The sequence below is a fragment of the Rhipicephalus sanguineus genome, chromosome 9, assembly GCF_013339695.2.
Source record: "Rhipicephalus sanguineus isolate Rsan-2018 chromosome 9, BIME_Rsan_1.4, whole genome shotgun sequence".
Taxonomy (NCBI): domain Eukaryota; kingdom Metazoa; phylum Arthropoda; class Arachnida; order Ixodida; family Ixodidae; genus Rhipicephalus; species Rhipicephalus sanguineus.
Window position 1 is genome coordinate 96,830,441 of NC_051184.2, and position 20,069 is coordinate 96,850,509.

The following is a 20,069-nucleotide window of genomic DNA, read 5'->3' on the forward strand; positions in this document are numbered from 1 at the left end:
GATATACTCCGCTGTCGCTTTAGGGAACACGCATAACTTTCGTCAGATTTCGCGTCGGGCAGCGATTGTTGAATGAGCTGCGTTAAGGTAAGCATTTAATCATCGTCCACGCTAGCAATGCGACAGTAGTGGTCTTTGCAATGCGAACGTTCGCGGATCATCATACGCCGGCTGATTTCTTCGCGGACGGCCTGCGAATCGCGCATCACATCGAAAAACTGGACGCGCAAGCTGCACTAGGTTAGAAATGAGTACAGCAGCCGCCAAGTCGCGCCGTCACTTAATCAACGGCGCGACTTGGCGGGTGCGTTTGCTTTCGTGGCCTTGCGTGTTCGCGATGCGTTCTAGACAGCGAGGCGCGCGCGCCCATCTGTTTTCGTTTGTACATACATGCAGGTTGCAGCCGCTCCACGCGTTGCGGCTCTTTCTGTGGGAATGTCCCGTTTCGAACCTCTCGTTATCACGGTGGTGTACTGTTTCCCTTTTCTTTATTGCCTTTTTTTCTGCAGTTGGATAGCGATGGCGGGCGCAGGCCCTGGCTCGCTTCGCATCCTTTGCATGCGACGGTGATTATTGCAAAACGATAGTCTTGGTTACATGCATTCTCGATTTAAAGGCGCTGTCGCAGACTTTCGATCCAGAACAATGTTTCTAATGTTTTCTAAAGAAAATTAAACAAACTGTTAGAACTGTATAAAAAATAAAATAACCATCGAGAACTTTGTCGGTCGGTTTCGCAGTCGATTTTACTGCATTTACATCGCACATGTTTAGCGAAAATGGTGCACTGGATATGACATTATTCTTTTACAATAAAAATGATTATACAACCCCGTTAGTATTTTTTACACTTTCTCACGATATGAATTCAGAAGAAAAAAAAACATAACATCCCCTGCATATACGATAAATTTCCAAATAAACGAGTAATGCAGAGGTTTACTTGGGATGAGGTAATTTCAATGGTCTTTGTCATTTCACCATAAATGTTGAAATTTAAAAGTAATTTCTTACGAAGAGAACATTTTAGTTTCCTTAATTTACCCTGGTTAAAGTCAAATACGTTTCCTAGCATTCTGCGCAAAAAAACATACGGTACAATGCGTCAAGTGTGCATGTGACCGATTCAGCGCCTCTCCACCGATAATGCGCTGAAAATCGGCCGCAGGTCGTTCAGAAATAATTATACCCGCGGTATAATTATTTCTGGGTAGTAGCCGAAAAGGAAGAAGAGATGTAAAAAGGAAGAAATGCGCCGCCAGGCTGCATGATGCGGCAAGCTTTGTCTTTCGATCCACCGCTCACCAAACTTGAGCAGACGACCTGTACGCGCGCGTCGGCAAGCGCTCGCGCTAACGTGCGTTCGTGTTTCGTCAGAGCCGCTTAAGGGCGAACTCCGCTTGAGTTACAAACGTTGCTCAAACGACGGATGAGATATAAGGAACGCCGCAGACGTAGCCGAAAAGGAGGAAGTGATGTAAAAAGGAATAAATGCGCCGCCAGACTGCATGATGCGGCAAGCTTTGTCTTTCGATCCACCGCTCACCAAACTTGAGCAGACGACCTGTACGCGCGCGTCGGCAAGCGCTCGCGCTAACGTGCGTTCGTGTTTCGTCAGAGCCGCTTCAATGAAGGGCGAACTCCGCTTGAGTTACAAACGTTGCTCAAACGACGGATGAGATATAAGGAACGGAACAATGTAAATAGCGAAAGCCAGATAGCGACGCGCAGATTCCATATCACGTAACGAAAAGCTCTGCCGGTACGTACCGGCATCCCTTTCACATGCGCGCGTCTCTCTTCCCGAGATGCCGCGATATACGAGAGGCGCCGCGCGGCGTTTAAACCTTTGTAAAGCCCGCACGCCCTTCGGTTTCGTCGTCTACTGCGGAGCGCACTATCTGCTGTTAATTACCAGGTGCAGTGTCGCGTATCCTGCACGTTGCGGCTGCTTTTCATGCTTCTGTCGGCATACCCCCCACAAAAGGGAAACGTTGGCGTGTAAGGTCAAGGGAATAAAAAGTCATGTAGAAGAGAGCGGAGAGTCGGCCGCCTTTATTATCGAGATGCTCTAGCGCCCGTACACCACCACCGATCGCTTGTTTCGGTTACCTCTGACAACCCTCCGTAATAGAGAAACAGGACACGTCTGTCGGCGCTTGGGAAATGAACCCTTTCTACGCGAGAGTGAGAGAGATAGCTGAGGGATCTGTGGATGGAGGGAAGAAAAAGATGATGGGATACCTATAGCATCTCAGAGAAAGGAAGATGAGAGAAGTGTAGTCACACTCTTCCTTTCTCTTTGTTGTTTTTTCAAATAAAAAGGCGCGACTGGGCGCAGCTTTCCATCATTCTTGCTCGCTTCCACCTTCTTACAAACATCATGTCGATGCAAGTTATTATTGACGGCGTGCTGACGGAAGTGTACCCGGGAGTCGATAGTGATGGACTGCCCATCATCGAAGACGGCCTTCCAGTCTACGTTACCCCAGGTAAGTACGTTCAAGTATTCCTCTTAATTAAGATCATTGTACATGTAGTGTGCGTATATAAATAAGCTTATGAAATCTTAGCGCTTAGATATACAGTGAAACCTCGGTGATACGAATCTCGCGGGGTCACCGAAAATATTTGTATCACCCGAAATTCGTATCACCAGGAAAGCTGGCGCGCGCACGTTTTCGTTCATTGTTTCTCAGGGCCGCCCCAACGTCACGAACACCTGTGAATGATTGCCAGTGAAGTTTTTAGACATCAATGATCATACTTGCACTCGTAAATATACGGCCCGTGCGCGCGTATGTAATTAATGAACCAGGGGTGTGAGCCGCGACAGCTAGCAGCCCCTTGCTAATCTTTGTACGCTTTTCCGCATGACATCAGAGTACCGCGGCATGACAGTTTTAGAATTAACCGCTGTCCTTTGTTGTTATTTTCTTATCGCGGTGGTGTTGGGGATGTGCTTCGGCCGTGCCCGCACGATCGAAGAGTTGGTAGCTGTGCGTGTCCCCAAGACTGGCGCGCACAATCTCGGAGGCCAAAGCGCGCGTGGCAGCGCGGCGGGCATGTCCGCGTTTGGGTTCTTACGACCGCGCGTGCTTGTCGCGTCTTCCGCGACAGCGAGACGCGACAGCGCGGGAGCACCTGTTCGTACCTGTGCGGCGTCGTACGTTCGTATCAAACGTCGATCGTGGGGTGAAAATCTGTTCACAACATCCGTACTCTATTGCATTGCAGGCCAATTAATAGGCCTTGACCGGGACCAAAGAAAAATTCGTACCACCCTGAAATTCGCACGAGCCGTGATCGTATATCACCGAGGTTTTACTACTGTTTTTCTGTTGCAGGGGGCATGCCAATCCGCTTAGACATGACCCATGTCACGGTGGGTGCTGCGTCGCATGGCTCTCCTGAGCGACCGGAGGATGCTGCGCCCCGTGACTCACCCGAACCGTGGGCGGACGATCCTGCGCCACATGGCCCTCCGGAACGTCGGCCGGAAGAGCTGTGGCCCGAAGCGCGGGTCTTATGCTTAATTGATTTGGTAAAAAAATATCAGACTGACATCAGAAATAAAAAAAAAACCAAAAGACAAATGTGGCAAATAATTTCAGATCAGATTAACCTGGAATTCGGCTGCAAAATTCTGCCAAATCAAGTTGAAAATAAATGGAGGGCCCTAGAAAGAAAGTACCGCATGGTAAAACAGCACAACAACATTTCGGGAAACGACAGGAGGACCTGTGAATTTGAAGAGTAAGATATATATTTTGAAACTCTTTTCTTTCATGCATGGCAGTAGGATATGAACCTAGATCATGTTATTGCTCTTGCATTCTGTACATATCTTATTTCTTTATGTAATTTAAAGTTTATATTATACATGTTTGTTTGATTCTTTTGTGGCGACTGCTTTTCAGGTGAGCGAATAGGACAGAATTAAACCAGATGCCAATGGGCTCATTGTTTGTGTTATCGAATGGTTATACTTTTTTTTTAAAGATGAAACGTGAGAAGCACCATGTCAATCAGAAGTTGCCATTACCGTTGCTTTCTTTTGGGTTTTCAGAGAGCTGGCCGAGGTCCTCGAGAGGCAGCACTTGATAAATCCTGTTTACGTCGCGGGGGCAGGACGTCGACGAGTGCAGAGGTATGTTACAATTATTCTGTACATTCTTTTTGCAGGTAGAAGATTGTATTAAATGTTTCGGCAAGCACCAGAATGCTAGCTTACACAACTCTCTTTGGATTTTTGGAAGTTGGCCATCTATAGCCTGTGTAAGAGTTTTCCGTTGTACAGCAATGTTTGCATCGCAGCAATAATGCATTATTTGCCAGTTTTATTTTTGAAATTGTATTGTTTGTACAGCATGGCTGACTGGATGCATTATGCATAGTCATATTTTAATATACATATTAATTAGTTTGCGCTATTGTGCTTTTAAATTATGAATGCTGACCTGCTATAGCCTTAGCTGACAGTGGCAGCATGCATGAATAAATCTCTTATCATTACGCTTGCATGTGTATTCAGCACAGAAGGATTTTTTCTTTTAAAAGGGTTCAAATTTGGTTTGCCCAATATTTTTACACCAGTGCCCAGTCAGCTGCCCCAAGCCCCCAGACACCAGCTGCTCAAAGCCCGCTGCCCAGCACAAGCAGGGCCAGTGAGGACACAGAGGAAGTGGAACCGGCAAGTCCTTTGCCACCTGCAGCCCTGGAAACAGAAGAACCAGAGGAGCAGCAGGAGGAGCAACAGCAGGGGCAGCAGCAGGGGCAGCAACAGCAGGAGCAGCAACAGCAGGGCCCTCCAGCCAAACGGCAGAGACAAGACCCGAACCGGGTACTTATTGAGGGTTTTTTAAATTATTTGAGAACAGCTGAAGAGAACCGAGAACGGCGCCACAACGAGCGCATGGAGACAGAAGAGAGGCATCATCAGGAAAATCTTGCTGTTGCAAGGCGCTTAGCAAGTTCCCTTGAACAGCAGCAACAGCAACCTTTTTCTGATGATGACTAGTCTTCTGGGTGTATCTACATATTACCTCTAAGAAATATTTGTATTATTTGTGACCCTATCATTTTTCTTGTATTTTTGTTTTGATTATTTCCCATTCGTGATTTTGTTTTTGTTTTGATTATTTCCTGTTGTATCATGATTTTGTGGATTTGTTAGTAGTGTTATTTGTCAATTTCATTTGCGATTTTGTAAATTTTCTATTGTAGATTTTTTCTGTACGATTCTTTATGGTTGTTTGTACCTTTTATCCTCTAATAAACACTTGATTGTAGAAATCAGTGTTCTTTGCTTATTGCGTAATGTCCTTTATGCTACATGCCATGCCTTGGCTTAATGAAGTTGTAGTCCCTTCAAAACTTAACCTGTGCTACAGTTTTGGCTACATCCACCTGTCTTGAGTGAAAAAAACATAGCCATGCTTGTTAAGAAACTAAATGAGCTGCCAAAGTTGCCGATATACACATATGTGTGTGCACCACACCGTACACATACATCAAGTGCAAAAAAATATTATTGCAGTTATTGAGCATGCAAATAGCTTAAGTTACACTGAAAGGACAATGATTGTTTTCGCTTTTGAAGAGAAGAGGATGCATTTTAAGTTTTCTTTGAAATGGTGGTGAAAAGTAAGTCAGCCCCTACTTGGCTTTAGCCACTTTTGGTCTCGCTTCCTGCATTCAAGCCAGATATATGAACCTATAATTGGATATTATATAATGCACAGTGAACATGGTAATGTAGTGAGAACTGACTCACATATCATCTTTGCAGTGCACTTTGTAGGCACTATATGGAAGGTTAACAATGGCAATGATTAATTTACGAAATACCAAAATATATATAATTTTGCACATTTACACGTTGTATGCTAATCATCTTAAGGTGTGCCGTAGTTGGGCACACCTTACAGAATAATTCTGGCCCTGTGGGGTTCTTTAACATGGATGTAAGTGTATGCGCACAGAAACTTTTTTGGTATCTACAACCATTATGTTAAAAGTAGTCTGTATTGAGGATGAAATAAAAGAGTATATATAACAAAATAAGCATAACATGGACAATTCAAAATAAGCTTGAGGAGGAACAAGAACATAAGTGAATGCACAGAGACCAAGTGCGAGTGTGTAGAAAAGGACACACATAATAAAATAACCCAGTTGTCTTTATGAACTTATTATTCGTGTATTAAGATACCCTAAGGGCGTTCTTGAGCATTACATTGGACATGAAGAAACACTGTGTTTATTAGCAAACTTGCCGAATTTCGTCATGCATCATACAATCCATGACAAAATTTGGTAAGTTATGTAAACAAATATACAATGAATGATGCACTGACCCAGTTACACATACTTAAAAATATGCACAGTAAACCAAAAACAAAAAGACAAATATTTATTTCTTGATTTCCAATACCTGCAGTGCCCTAAGGCATTATTGCATGGGGTAATACGCAGGGTTACATATGATTGTACAAATATACAATTGAGAATACAAAGTTAACACAACAGAACCACAAAAAAATTACTAAATTTCCTGCTGTTATACATTGAAATGTGATGCCCTGAACAATGTTTCAATATGACAATGCACAATTCCCTGCGGTGGCAGATTCCACTGGGCTATGGTGTGTGGGAAAAACAAATGCTGAAAGACTGTTGTTCTACAAATAGCTTCCCTCATTTTTAAAAAGTGGTCACTTGTATGCTATATGAAATAAAGGTAAGTTCCTCTACCTATATTAACCATACTGGAAAAATCTTCAAAAGCATTAATAACCTCATGTTTTTTTGTGTGAGCTTAATAATTCCCACCCCTAGGTATTCTTAAGTGCAGTGACACTGGAAATAAGGCCATAATTACTAAGGGCAAATAGGGTTGCACAGGTTTGTACATGTGCATGTCAGACAGAGTTTCAGTTTGTGGGTCCCAGCCTCCAGGCCATACAGGAGTGCTCTAATGTGGGTCATACATTCTAAAATTAAATTTGTCTGAGTTTGGGGGTGCTGAGCAAAGCTACGTTGAAAAAAATTTAGCATTTTACACGCTCTTACAGTAACATATTTAATTTGCTTGTTTAAAGTTGTGTTTGATGAGAAATAAACACCACGATATTTGTGCTCGATTACTCGAGTAGTTGTGCAGTGCCTAATGCATAATCAAATAAGTGTGGCCTACGTATGAAGGAGACATGTTGACACTTACTTCAAATATCTATTACTTTAACAGATATTTGCCAACCCCACACACCAGTGCATTATGCAGCCCAAATTGTGTTGCAGGCAATTATGGTCAGTCGAAGATCTAATGCTGGAATAAACGGCACAATTATCCGCATACAGGCATATTTTGCGTGACACATCCTGAGCCATATTAATATTATACACCAGAAACTGAAATGGTCGGCAAACAGTTCTATGGGGGACTCCAGAAGTAACAAGAATAAATTCAGACTATGAGCCAATAATTACAACATGTTGCATTCATTCCTGTAAATAACACTGAATCCAATAAAGTAATGAGGGAGCCATACCAGGGAATGACAGTTTATATATTATTAAAACATGAGGAACAGAATCAAATGTTTTTTTTTTTTTGAAATCTAGAAATATACAACCAATCTGTGCGCTATCAAATAAGTGAGAAAGATAAAAGCTGAATTCTTGAAACTGTGTGGAGCAAGGATGACGGACCTAAAGCCATGCTAATAGACTGTCATAGACTGAAAATATGAATAGAGGGTTCAAAGCAACCTTGAGGAAAAAAAGTGCAAGGGTTTTGAAGGAATTTCAAGCCCCTAACAAATAATTTCCAAGAAACCACACTTGTTGAGATCATAGAAAAAGAAGACACCATTTTTATTGCATGGAAACACAACATTCTCTGCACACAGGCCAAAGCAAACACTTTTTCACAATAAATAGCTAACTAAAGTTTTCCCAGGTTCCGTTCTTTTGGTCATATTTTGTTCACATCAGGTTTTATTGCATTGCACCTTTTTGGCAGGTTTCAGTATTCTGCCAGTTTACATAAACTGATCCACCACACAATAATGTATTAACAGCCTAACCCCCCACCCCCACTCCCACACATGTGCATTCCCAGCCTTCTAATTTTTTTAGCTTACATGGATATTATACGACATAATTTCCACTAATATAACACAAAAATGCAGGAAAAAAAACAAGAACATGGAAACACAGCAAGCCCTTCCAATACACAAACAATTGTACTAACTGCCATGAACATATACTCCTCATTATATATAAAGGTGCACATTCTGATATTTAAAAGGGGTTGGGCACCGTCCCTCCCCTAAAAGGGGTCCCTCCCCACTGCCACAAAATAAAATGCTAATTAATGATCCTCTGTTCAAAAGTAGACTCGTGTGCAAATATCAGGGACGTAAATGACTTCTTGCTTTTTGGAGCAAATTCTGGAGCAGTAAAAAATGCTGCTTTGGAACAGCCATAAGTGCTTTCGGAGCAGAAAAAGATGCTAGTTTGGAGCCACTATTCGTGTTTTTGGAGCAGATGGCAACATATTTTGTGCAACTCATGGAGTTTAAAGCATCATTAAAGCATTTCATGAATATTAATTTTTATTAATAAACATGTTGCACATACACTAACCACTGCTAATTGCAATAAACACAATTAAGCAGATGGGCAGTAACTGAACACTAGGTAAGATGGGCTATATAGTTAAAATACCATTACTTGAAGCAGAAATTGCATAAAAGTGATAAAGCTGAACACCAAATTATAAAAGTAACTACAACCACGTATAACCATCACCAAAGAAACAGATTTATAAACAGTACGAGATCAAAGCAATCTGTTCTTTTCATACTTCACCAAAACGACATGCACTAGCTGATAATTGAAGAAGAAAAAAACAACTAAATGAGCTAGCTATACACTTAAAATGCCAGTTATTGTTGCATAAATGAGGTCAGAGCTAGCTGATAAAGTGATAAATGTAAGTCACATCAAATTTGTAACAGCAGTAGTTATTAATCAGTTATGATATCTTGAACTAATTTCACATACATTCAACCAAAACAGTCTGCTTGTGAGGTACAAATATACGGCTAAATGAGATATGTATTGACTATGTTAGTACGCAGCCTATAGTACACAAGCAGCATACATACTAGATGTATATGCGGCTTAAGTTAGGCTCGCTGGATGATCACACGGTCAAAGTTCACTCTTCAGTTTCCCAGCGCCATTTCGGAGCAGGTTCGGTGCAGATTACTAACGAAAATTGCTGTTTGGAACAGCATTTCTCTTTTGGAGCAACTGGAGCTGCACTTCCATTACTGAAATACTGAAATACTACTTTCCATTACTGAAATATGCAATTAATATTACTACTGTAAAATTGACATGAATTCGAACAATGGCAGGACTTAAATAGTAGTAGGCTGCAAAATATATATATATATAAAATATACATTAAATAAAAAAATTTCTCATACTTGGACGTCATAAGACGCTGATAAAAAGAAAAGTGAACGAAATACAGAAGTGAGACTTCGCGGCGGTACGGAATTCCCCCTGACAAGGTGGTTTCCCGACAAAGCAGGTAGGTTGCACAGTGAAACCATCTTTAGGGCAGGTTACATGTCGTGGAATATGTCTATTCATTCTTTTCAAATACTTTCCAAGTTTGTATGACGTCAGAGCGACTTTGACAAATGTAACATGTGCTTGATTATTTGCACAGAACTATTCGAAAAGCAACTGTTAAGAACTGGCTGAACAAAAGTGTACTGCCGAAATTCAGACAAAACAATATCATGAGGAGATTATGCCTCCATGCGTGCTACAACAGGCTCTGGGCGATGCCATCGCGGAATGCTGCGGCAGAGCGGGTAGGTGGATCGTCGCCTTCGGCGGGCTCGGCAGACGATACATCAGTGCCGCTGTCGCTCACCTCCAAGTCGAATTCCACGATGTCACCGCATCGTCGAGCCATGTTGTGCAGCACACAGGATGCAAGCACAATTTGCACTGCCTGCTTGATGCTGCCGACGTCAATGTGGTAGAGCCTCTGGAAGCGGGCCTTCAGAATTCCGAAGGCCTGCTCAATGACCACTCGCTGTCTGGTGTGGGCGTAGTTGAACGCCGTCATCCAAGGCTCCCATTTCGCCGTCGTATGGCGGTATGATGGCAGCAACCACATCTTCAGCGGGTACGCAGCATCTCCCACGAGGTAGCCTCCTGCGACGTTTCGCATAAGGCGATAAATATAGTTGAAGGCACTTGCAGGTTCAGTAATTCGGTAGGGAAATGGGCTAATGGTGCGAATTGGAGATTTGGCATCACAATATCTATATAATGTGGAAAAAACGATGTCGCGTGAAACAATTGTCAGAAACAATGAATAATTATTGAATAATTCCTAGAACAACAAGAAATGTAATGCTGCGTGTCCGGTCCATTTTCTCGTCTCACCCGATGTCTATCTTGCGCTAATTCCAGATATGTCTCGTCTGCAGGATATATCTATATAGCGGCGCCGGCTGTGTGAAATGCGCAGGGCTGGTTGGTACGTGATTAAAACGGGAACAAAGAGCGCTGGACACGGGACGGTATTGTTTGTATTCTATCCCAGCAATAAACCAGTACGTGGTTATTAGTTCAGCGCCCTCGTCTGTCGTTCTTTCGCCGTACCGTGTCCAGCGCTGTTGCCTCTCGTCTTAACACGCGAACGTGTAACGCAACTTTAACTGCCCCAACTAACTAATTTGTGCGTGCAATTTTTTCGCGCTTCAATGAAGTAATATAGGTGCATGAAATATAGTAATTCTTCATACCTTCGCACTTCGCCGCTGCTTCTTCGTAGAAGAAGCTGTCCTGGAGCACTCGGGAGTCGTGAGCTCTCCCGGGAATGCCAATGAAGACATCGATGAACATCATGTCCGCATCGCAGATCCCCTGCAGAATTATCGAGTGGAACTTCTTGCGGTTGTAGTAGCTTTGTTCCGACTCCGTTGGTCTAGCAATGCGGACATGACATCCATCGATGGCACCGACAACGTCCGGGAGCCCCGATCGGCGGCGAACCAGCGTCTTGAAAGCGCGCTTGTTCCGCTCTCTCTCGTTCCGGTCTGGCCAGCAAATCTCCCGAGCGCTGATGGAGTCCAGAAAGTCCAGCACACGGCTGATAGCTGCATGTACCGTCGACTCGCTGACGTCAAACTTGTCTGCGATCTGGTACATCGTTTGTTGCGTACCTAGGTACGCAAGCGCCACCAGAAGCGTCTTCTCGGCCGATATTTTAGGGCGGCCTCGAAATCCTTCAGGATAGAAGTTCGATCGTTGGTACTCCTCCACGAGAGCTCCACAGGTGCTTCTCGAGAGCCGAAACAACTTCCGAAACTCGAAGTCAAGGTAAGTCGGCACGACACGTTCGACGTACAAAGGCACCCTGTGTCGATCGTGCCTCTCCAACTTTGCTATGAGCAAAGCCATAGCAAACTCGTCGCCGCTGCACTCCTCGTCATTGTCTTCATGAAGGGGTGTTCTCCTGACGAGGAGCGAAAATAATGCAGCGGCGGCGGCAAGCAGCTCCTCGACAATCATGTTTGTGGAGAACGCGGCGAGAAGAAACGAGCTTCCCGAGCAGACGACGCACAAATGAGCAGACGACGACCACTCCCTCTCAGCAACCCGGCGTTCGATTTTACGACCTTCGGGCTCCCGCGTCACCCCGCGGGCAGCCAGCTCATGTGATTCTGACGTCGTTTCCTGTCAGAACCGGAACCAGTTGGCAGCCCTCGGGTAGCCCGCGGGCTCCCAGAACCAACCCAGGAATCCGAAAATCGAAGATCCCCACCGTCCAACCCGAGAAAAACGAACGCCAACCGGAAGTGCACCGCGGGGGGGTCGGAGCAACCCGAGAAAAACGAGCGCGCTCTGGCTGGCTCTGGCAGCCCGCGGGTAGCCAGAACTGGAAAATCGAAGAGCCCCCATGATGCAACGCCGAACGTCGCCGCCGCGAGTAGAACCGGCGAGAGAAATCTCGAATTTTCCATAGCCTTGGCTGTACTGCACGCCGAAGAACCTTCCCGACGCTTCCGGAACCCGAGGAAGAAGGGAGAAAAGCGTGCTCCTACGACGGAGTCGGTGAGTCGGTCCGGAGATGGTGAAATTATGCTGAGGGTGGCTCCGTCAGCCAAAGAAGACGTGTTTATGATGTTGTGCGGTCAGTCGATCGTCTTTCTGGAAGAATCGGATGACGACGCCGTGTGAGCCGTGACAAGTTACGACGACGGAAGGAGCAACGACAGACAGCGCTGTAGTTGGCATGAGTGTTTCCTAGAAGAGAAGCATCCAAGTACCGCCCGAGAATTGTGGACTGAATACGCCGTTGAATATTCAGGACTTTCACTGTTCTTGAATAATTGCAATGCATGAGATTGCATTTGTAGCGCGTGATCTGTTCGTTTAGTTCCCGTTTTGTCAACACCACCTGATATATATTGTGAAGTCGTAACTGGTACCACCCGAGTGTGCATGTGTTTGTTATGTTTTTACTGCCTTAGCTGTTTTACTGCCTTACTTCGTTTGTGTTATCGACTCTTGGCTTTGACTCGGTCTTTGGACCACAAACAGCGTTCGCTGGCGCACTAAAAGAACCAACTCCAAATTGTTCGCGCTTTCGCGGTGCGTTTCGGAGGGCCGATACGTCCGCCCTCCCGGCGATTGCCATTCCTATTAACGGAATCAGTGACAATTATTCTCGCGTCCGCGAGAGGACCTTTTAAATGCGAATGCATTTCTTAGTCGGGCTACGTCAGGCATCGGTGTCCGCGCGCCTCTCCGCTCTCACTCCCTCTCCCATAGCAACAGCTGCGGGCGCGCGCGCTTATCCTTGACCCTAGCAACCGGAGCAGGTGGTGCGGGCGGAGTAGCGGAGAGTGAGTGGAGAGGAGGACCGCGCTCTGGCGTGTGAGGGCGCTCGCATCGCGGGAGCTCGGCTGAGCTACCGCGTGTGTGGAGAGAGTGTAGGAGAGGGTAGGTGCAGTGCTTCGCCGCTCCTTCTATCGCCGTTCGCTCTCTTTCCTCCCTTCGCCACCGCCTCAATGCAGTGCGTTTGAAGCGCGTTTGTAGCGTTTGTGCTGCCTTGGCACAGCCTGAATACAGCGCGTTCTAAACGCGTTTGTGCTGCATTGAAGGCGGTGGCAACATCCCTGAGGTGACTACGAACGCACGTACGATGCGTTCGTTGAAAGAGGCGCCCAAAAAGGAGACACTTGAGCGCGTCGATGGGTCCAGCTTTAGGCCAATAAAATTACTACGCCGTGTACTGTCGGCGGAAGAAATGCATTCGCATTTTCTCATGATTGCCTTCGGGGAGGTGGGGGCATTTTTTTTGGTGCAAAGTGTGTCCAAAGTAGGGAGAAAGAGCGTTGAGACGTTGATAGTGCTTGCGAACAATTTTCGAGTGTTGCACCGCGTTCTCGCTAACGTGTGTGCAGAGAGTGTTTTGGAATTCGAAGTTAGGCAGATGTTTTGTGCACGCGGCTAGGTTTTCTTTGACGGGCATCATGGATCTTGAGAAGTTAGTCGCCCTTGGTGAGAAGAAGGGTCTTTCTGGGGCCGAATTACGAAAGTGGGTGAGCAAAAAGAAAGAGATAGGGCTAAGGAAGAAAAAGCAGCAGAGCTGGAGAGAGAAAGGCTGGCAGCTGAGAGGGAGAAAGAAGAAAGAGAAGCGCAGATGGCTGAGAGAGAAAGGCAACGGCAGCAAGAATTGGAACTCGAACAGCTCCGTTTGCAACAGCGCATAGAAACTCCCGTCCAAGCTAGAGTCGAGAGCAGTGAAAGGGAAGATCATAGCTTCCGTTTGAACCCAAGCAAACTGCTTGTGGCATTTGGCGAGAGGAAGGATGACCTTGATGCGTACCTGCACAGGTTTGAGACGATAGCTAGAAGCCAAAATTGGCCGGAGCAGCAATGGGCAACTGCTTTGAGCACTTGTTTGAGTGGCGAAGCGCTCAGTATCTACGGTAGGCTGACACCTACCGACGCAGCTAAATACACAAAAGTGAAAGCTGCTTTGCTTGTGCGATTTAGGTTCACGATGGAAGGCTTCCGAGATCGGTTCCGTACTAGAAAGTCAGCTGATGGCGAGACGGCAACGCAGTATGCCGCAGGACTCAGCCTTTATTTTGACAGGTGAATCGATCTTTCAGATGCCGCACAGGAGTACGGTTAGATTACAGAGCTTCTTATCAGATCAGGACACCACAAACGCTGACTAACAACTGAAGAGACGCACAACGGCTGAAAAGAAAGAAGGCACGAAAACTTATCTGCCCATTTCCATACAACCGGCGAACCTGTCAATCCTGCACGCGTGGCGGTTTACGTGGAAGATAACTGTTAAGGCATTTGATTTCATCTTTATGCAAGTTAATCGACGGTTGGCTCACGCATGCGCTACCACTATTCTCGATATGCCATGCTTCAATCATCAGGCGCGTTTCTTCATTTCTATGCCGGTACAACACTGCGCATTCATCGAATTTGGCGTGCACTTACAATCTCGACAATGTAAAGATAGATTAGAAGGTGAGCCTCCTATTAGCGATCTCTTATGTTCCAACAATCTCTGGTTAATGCATCGGCTCGTCTGTCCGCATACAAAAAGGGTCTGAAAAGCTCAAAGAGGTTAAGCAGTTCTGCAAATAACTAGATGCAGCGACTTGCCAGGAGCCTTGCTCTGAAACGATTGCTCCCTTTTCGTATGCGTAATTCTCAGGCGCTAGTTCAGTTCCTCTCAGAGGAGAACCCCGGCTGTTGTAAAGCTTTTAGTATGGATATTGAAGACCTATATTATTCTTTGCCGCATAAGGACTTGTTAAAATGTGGTAATGAATGTATTAACGAACAAGGCCACCAGACGGTTTTCACCGATAAATGTGGTGTTTCTACTGGGGCATTTCTAGAAATCCTTTCCATGTATTTAAAGTCGACGCAGGTAGGTTGGAAGGAAGGCGTTTATGCGCAGAAATCAGGGATATGTATTAGTTCTAAGGTTGCTCCGGTTCTTAGTGATTTATACCTTAGCAAGATTGACAATCTTTTGGAAGGCGCCTTAGGTAATTCGGTTATTACGGTTTTTCGTTATGTGGACGACTACATGATTTTTTGTAGCGATGAGGACTTTGAAAAGGTGGTAACTTCCGTGAGCGAAAAATTTGAATTAAATGGAGGAGGGCTGAGCTTTACTAAAGAGATGCCTCAGAATAATGGAATACAATTTCTAGACATTTCCTTAGCGTTCCAGAAGAACCACGTATGCTGGCAGTATTCTCCTAGATCTTCCAAACCGCTGTTAAATTTTTCGTCGAAGCACTCGAAGGTTGTAAAAAACGGCATCGCCATGTCTTGCCTTAAGTCAGCCCTCACCAAGTCATGTGAGCACAAAATGAGTGATAGCTTTAGCGCACAGGTTACGCGTCTTTTAGATGTAGGGTATCCTCATGATGCAGTGGCCACGGTCGCTGAGCGTTTAAAGAAGTCTATTGTGTTAAGTCCGAGCATGGTTGCAGAAAGCGATAGGAAGAAACGTGTCGTAGGTATTCCGTACATTCATTGCATATCTCACAGGCTAAAGAAAGTAGGAAGTAGATACGGCGTTAATGTTGTTTTCACGGCTGCCAATAAGCTAGGTAAGATTTGTGCCGCTGTGCAGAGGAAGCATGAGCGAGTAAAAGACAAGAAGCGGACCGATAATTGTTTCGTAAAACACACCAACAAATTCACTGATTGCCGTACGAGTGTGGTGTATAAGGTCCCTTTCAGCCGCGGCCGCTTCTACGTAGGACAGACGGGCCGATGCATTAACCAGAAATTGTTGGAACAAAAGAGATCGCTAACAGGAGGCTCACCTCCTAATCTATCTTTAGATTGTCGAGATTGTAAGGGCCCGCCAAAATTCGATGAATGCGCAGTGTTGTACCGGCATAGAAATGAAGAAACGCGCCTGATGATTCAAGCATGGCATATCGAGAATAGTGGTAGCGCATGCGTGAGCCAACCGTCGATTAACTTGCATAAAGATGAAATCAAATGCCTTAACAGTCATCTTCCACGCAGACCGCCAGCGTGCCGGATTGATAGGTTCGCCGGTTGCATGGGCATGCGCAGATAAGTTTTCGTGCCTTCTTTCTTTTCAGCCGTTGTGCGTCTCTTCAGTTGTTAGTCGGCGTTTGTGGTGTCCTGATCTCTTTCTTGTGTCCGTGTTTGCACGCCCTGTCTCTTCTTATCAGAGAGCGATTTCTCACCAGTTGCCACCCGAGCCTGTTGCTATATCTGAAAAAGAGAAGAGCGAAATCGCTTGAGGACATGTTTGAATTGGCCGATCAATTCTTGGAAGCGCAAGGTGGCACGAATTTCGCCAAAGTAAAAAGGAGGGTCACGAGGAGTCGAAGAAATCGGCACCAGAATAAAAGAAGCATGCACCGGAGAGTGTTCCGCGATGCTTTCTGTGTAACCGACTGGGCCATCGCGCTAACAGTTGTCGGACCAACGTCTCACGCCCCAGTGTGATGAAGTGTTTTAAATGTGGACAACTTGGGCACAAAGCAGACGCATGTCGAAAGGATGCGAGTAAAGCCCACCAAGCAGCTTGTGTGTATGCCCCGCGGTAAGAGGAAGCAGAAGCGATCAATGATGAATTGACCGAGCTGAAGAAGAGCGGGAAGAAGATTCATTTCAATGGTGCTGCGATGACAACGCGACCAACAGGCACAATGAAAGGGATGCCGACACTTAAGAGGAAAGTTGGTGAAAAGAAGTCACGGTACTAAGAGATAGTGGATGCACCACTGTTATCGTGCGAAAAGAATTGGTCCGAGACAGTGAGTTCACAGGCAATACCAACCCGGTTTGCCAGCTTGATATTTCGATTCGAATGCTTCCTGAAGCCAAAATTGAGGTTGAGACCCCTTACTTCAGCGGGAGAGTTACTGCCCTGTGCATGAATAACCCCTTGTTCGACGTAATCATTTAAACATCGCCGGAGCACGAGGGTAAGACGATCCAGAACGTTTGGGAGAAGACCCGAAGATGGAGTCCTCGTCAGTTCGGTAACTGCGAAAAGAAAAAAAACAGAGGAAGAGAAGCCCGTGAAAGGTGCCGCCCGAACTCATGTTGAGGCCGAGGTGTCACAGAATGTCAACAATGCGGCACCAACGGTTGCTGTACCGCCTGAGAAAACGCGCCGAGCAAGTGAGGTTGCAAGTGAGCGGCCTCCATCATCTGTGGCTGAAAAGATGACAAGAGGGTCGTCCAGGCAAAACCCCACGACGCGCAGAAGATGACGAAGCACCGAGAATGTTCTCACGAACACGACGACGCCTTGCCGGCGTCGAATGTGTCAACGGCGGCAGAGACGCTTTCTCCTGCACGGTCGCTTGAAACGGCTCGCAGGAAGAAGAGGAAGAGAAACAAAAAGAGAGCGAGCGAGCACCGAAAGAAGGGGCGCAAGCGCGACACGATGCACACAAGATAGGGTATTGCAGTTGAGTACATTCGAAGTGTTTTGAGTTTGAATGTGTTGTATTATTATTATACCCTGTGTCATGTGTGTATGGCTAGAAAGCCCAAGTGTCATTTGCGTAACATTACGTGTACAATGCTATTGGTATACTTGTATAAGTATTTTAATTACCGAGCTTTGTGTGTTCTACTTACGTACTTTTGTTTATCCACAGATGTCGTGACATTCAAATGCTCTGTCAATTGTATTAATACTTCTATTGTAAATGTGACGCGCATTGTGTGATGGACTGAGTTATGGACTCTGTATGTGGGACACTTTGGTTATGTGTGTGCGCAATCATTTGTGTTGTTTGAATATTATGTGATAATATTCATGAAGTGGGGACAATGTCACAACCGAGCGCGTCGATAAAGCGCGCGCGCGGCCGCTCTCAACCGGCATCGAGATAGCACGACGCCGGCCACTTGCCCAAGAATCGCGAACAACGAAAAAACAAGTATTAAAAGACGCCGGTGCGGCGCTTCCCCTCACCCACTCGAATCAGACGCAGACAACATGATGAAACGCCCAGTAAAGCCTGGAATCATCCAGAGGGAAAGCATGAAGCAACGCCGGGCGACGCCGCCGCGAGTAGAACCGGCGAGAGAAATCTCGAACTTTCCATAGCCTTGGCTGTACTGCACGCCGATGAACCCTCCCGACGCTTCTCGAACCCGACGGAGAATGGATAGAAGCGTGCTCCGACGACGGAGTGTGTGAGTCGGTCCGGAGATGGTGAAGTTAGGCTGAGTGTGGCTCCGTCAGCAAAAGAAGACGTGTTTATGATGTTGTGCGGTCAACCGATCGTCGATCTGGAAGTATCGTATGACGACGCCGTGTGAGCCGTGACAAGTTACGTCGACGAAAGGAGCAACGACAGACACCGCTGGAGTTGGCGTGAGTGTTTCCTTGAAGAGAAGCATTCAAGTACCGTCCAAGAATTGTGGACTAGATACGCCGTTGAATATTCAGAACTTTGATTGTTCTTGAATAATTGTAATGCATGAGATTGCATTTGTAGCCCGTGATGTGTTCGTTCAGTTCCCGTTGTGTCAACACCATCTGAGTTGTATTGTGAAGTTTTAACTGGTACCAGCCGAGTGTGCATGTGTTTGTGATGTTTGTACTGACTTAACTGAGAATATATTTCGTTTGTGTTATAGACTCTCGGCTCTGACTCAGTCTTTGGACCACAACCGGCGTGCGCTGGCGCACTAAAAGACCAACTCCAAATTTTCCGCGGTTTCATGGTGCGTTTCGGGGGGCCGATACGTCTGCCATTGGAATTCGCCCTGCGATTGCCATCCCCATTAACGGGATCAGTGACACACAGCTCCACCGCGGCGGACCATTCCATCCCTCTCATTTGTGTCAACAGCTGTGAAAACTTCGTGACGTCAAAATGACTTTACGAAAGACGAACTGGAAACAGGGGGCGCGCTTCTCGCCGAACTCCAGTCAATTAGCGGCAGCCGAAATAGGCAGTCCACTAGGGGGACACATCGAGAATAACTTTCCAGCTACAGTTAACTAGAAGAGTTCACTGTAGCCCGGCCGTAAAGAATGAAGTAGCACCATGGTAGGAATTGTGACCAGAGCGTGGAGCACGAGGAGGGAGCGTCTTCGGGGGAGGTTGCAATGTCTTGTGGGCGCTAGGCGCGCGCCCTCGTCATTTTTTCCTGATGTACCCATCACAAAAATGAACGGAAAAAGGAGCATGATGGAAAATGTGACATGAACCCGTGGAGTTCACTTAAAGTGGTACTGACAAAAAAAATTTGGCCTCGTGGTTTTTTTGCTGCAATGTGTTGTGCCTGTTACTTATAACACTGCACATCGTTTGCTGCAGCGCCCGGCAGATAATTAATTATAGGCTCCTCATTACCGACCGGTGTCAGTTTCGGTTTCAAAAACGACAAGCTTCCGCTAGGTGGCGATAGTTACACGTCAGCACACAGATCTGTCACGCACCTCCGCGCGAACGCGGATAGAAAAATGGCGGCTATGACTTCATCATAACTTGCTGCAGCGTGGTCACGTGAGGGAAGTAGGGGGTCACCAAGGGTCACCTTTGAGGGTGTCAATAGCCTGAGGGTGTCAATCTCTCACGCAAACTTCAAAATTCATTAAAAATACTTTCCAAGCTATATTCACTGTTGATACTTCGCAGATGATATACCCATGTTCACGGGAATTGATGCCACAGCCTATCACGGCGGCGAAATTTTGTGTCAGTACCCCTTTAATAAAGCACGTTGTGGGGCTAGTTTGTGATGCATATTTTCCTTTTCGAAATAATTCAGCGCTAATCTTAAAATACAAGCACACAGAAAGACACGATGGGGCGGGCGCTGTCATGTCTTTCTGTGTGCTTGTGTTTAAAGTTAGCGCTGAATTCTTCCGGAAGGAGAACCCGAGGACATAGCGGCTTCATAGGAGGTTGGCTTGTGGACGCTTGGCGCGCTCCCTCCTAAGTTGTTTCTCTAAC

At 46.0% G+C, this 20,069-nt stretch overlaps 2 protein-coding genes across 2 annotated transcripts; one reads left to right on the forward strand and one right to left on the reverse strand.

Moving 5' to 3' along the window:
* The first annotated feature begins 1,799 nt into the window (after positions 1 to 1,799).
* LOC119405759 (putative uncharacterized protein DDB_G0287113) lies at positions 1,800 to 5,883 on the forward strand. The gene is made up of 4 exons (XM_037672593.2): positions 1,800 to 2,492; positions 3,348 to 3,756; positions 4,070 to 4,150; positions 4,597 to 5,883. The coding sequence occupies exons 1-4, from the start codon at positions 2,384 to 2,386 to the stop codon at positions 5,018 to 5,020; spliced, it is 1,023 nt and encodes a 340-aa protein (XP_037528521.2). The 5' UTR covers positions 1,800 to 2,383; the 3' UTR covers positions 5,021 to 5,883.
* Positions 5,884 to 9,467: 3,584 nt separating this feature from the next.
* On the reverse strand, positions 9,468 to 11,613 carry LOC119404289 (putative nuclease HARBI1). Its single transcript, XM_037670845.2, has 2 exons — positions 10,845 to 11,613; positions 9,468 to 10,248 (listed from the first exon to the last, which is right to left on the reverse strand). Exons 1-2 carry the CDS (start codon positions 11,611 to 11,613, stop codon positions 9,851 to 9,853), a joined length of 1,167 nt encoding a protein of 388 aa, XP_037526773.1. The 3' UTR covers positions 9,468 to 9,850.
* Positions 11,614 to 20,069: the final 8,456 nt, after the last annotated feature.

Bases quoted from the DNA above. Each gene is read 5' to 3' on its own strand.
- LOC119405759 (XM_037672593.2), top strand. From the start codon at position 2,384: ATGTCGATGCAAGTTATTATTGACGGCGTGCTGACGGAAGTGTACCCG. The intron at 3,757-4,069 runs GTAAGATATATA...TTGGGTTTTCAG, and splicing joins AGGACCTGTGAATTTGAAGA to AGAGCTGGCCGAGGTCCTCG. The intron at 4,151-4,596 runs GTATGTTACAAT...TTTTTACACCAG, and splicing joins GGACGTCGACGAGTGCAGAG to TGCCCAGTCAGCTGCCCCAA.
- LOC119404289 (XM_037670845.2), bottom strand. From the start codon at position 11,613: ATGATTGTCGAGGAGCTGCTTGCCGCCGCCGCTGCATTATTTTCGCTC. The intron at 10,249-10,844 runs GTATGAAGAATT...GAAACGTCGCAG, and splicing joins AGCAGCGGCGAAGTGCGAAG to GAGGCTACCTCGTGGGAGAT.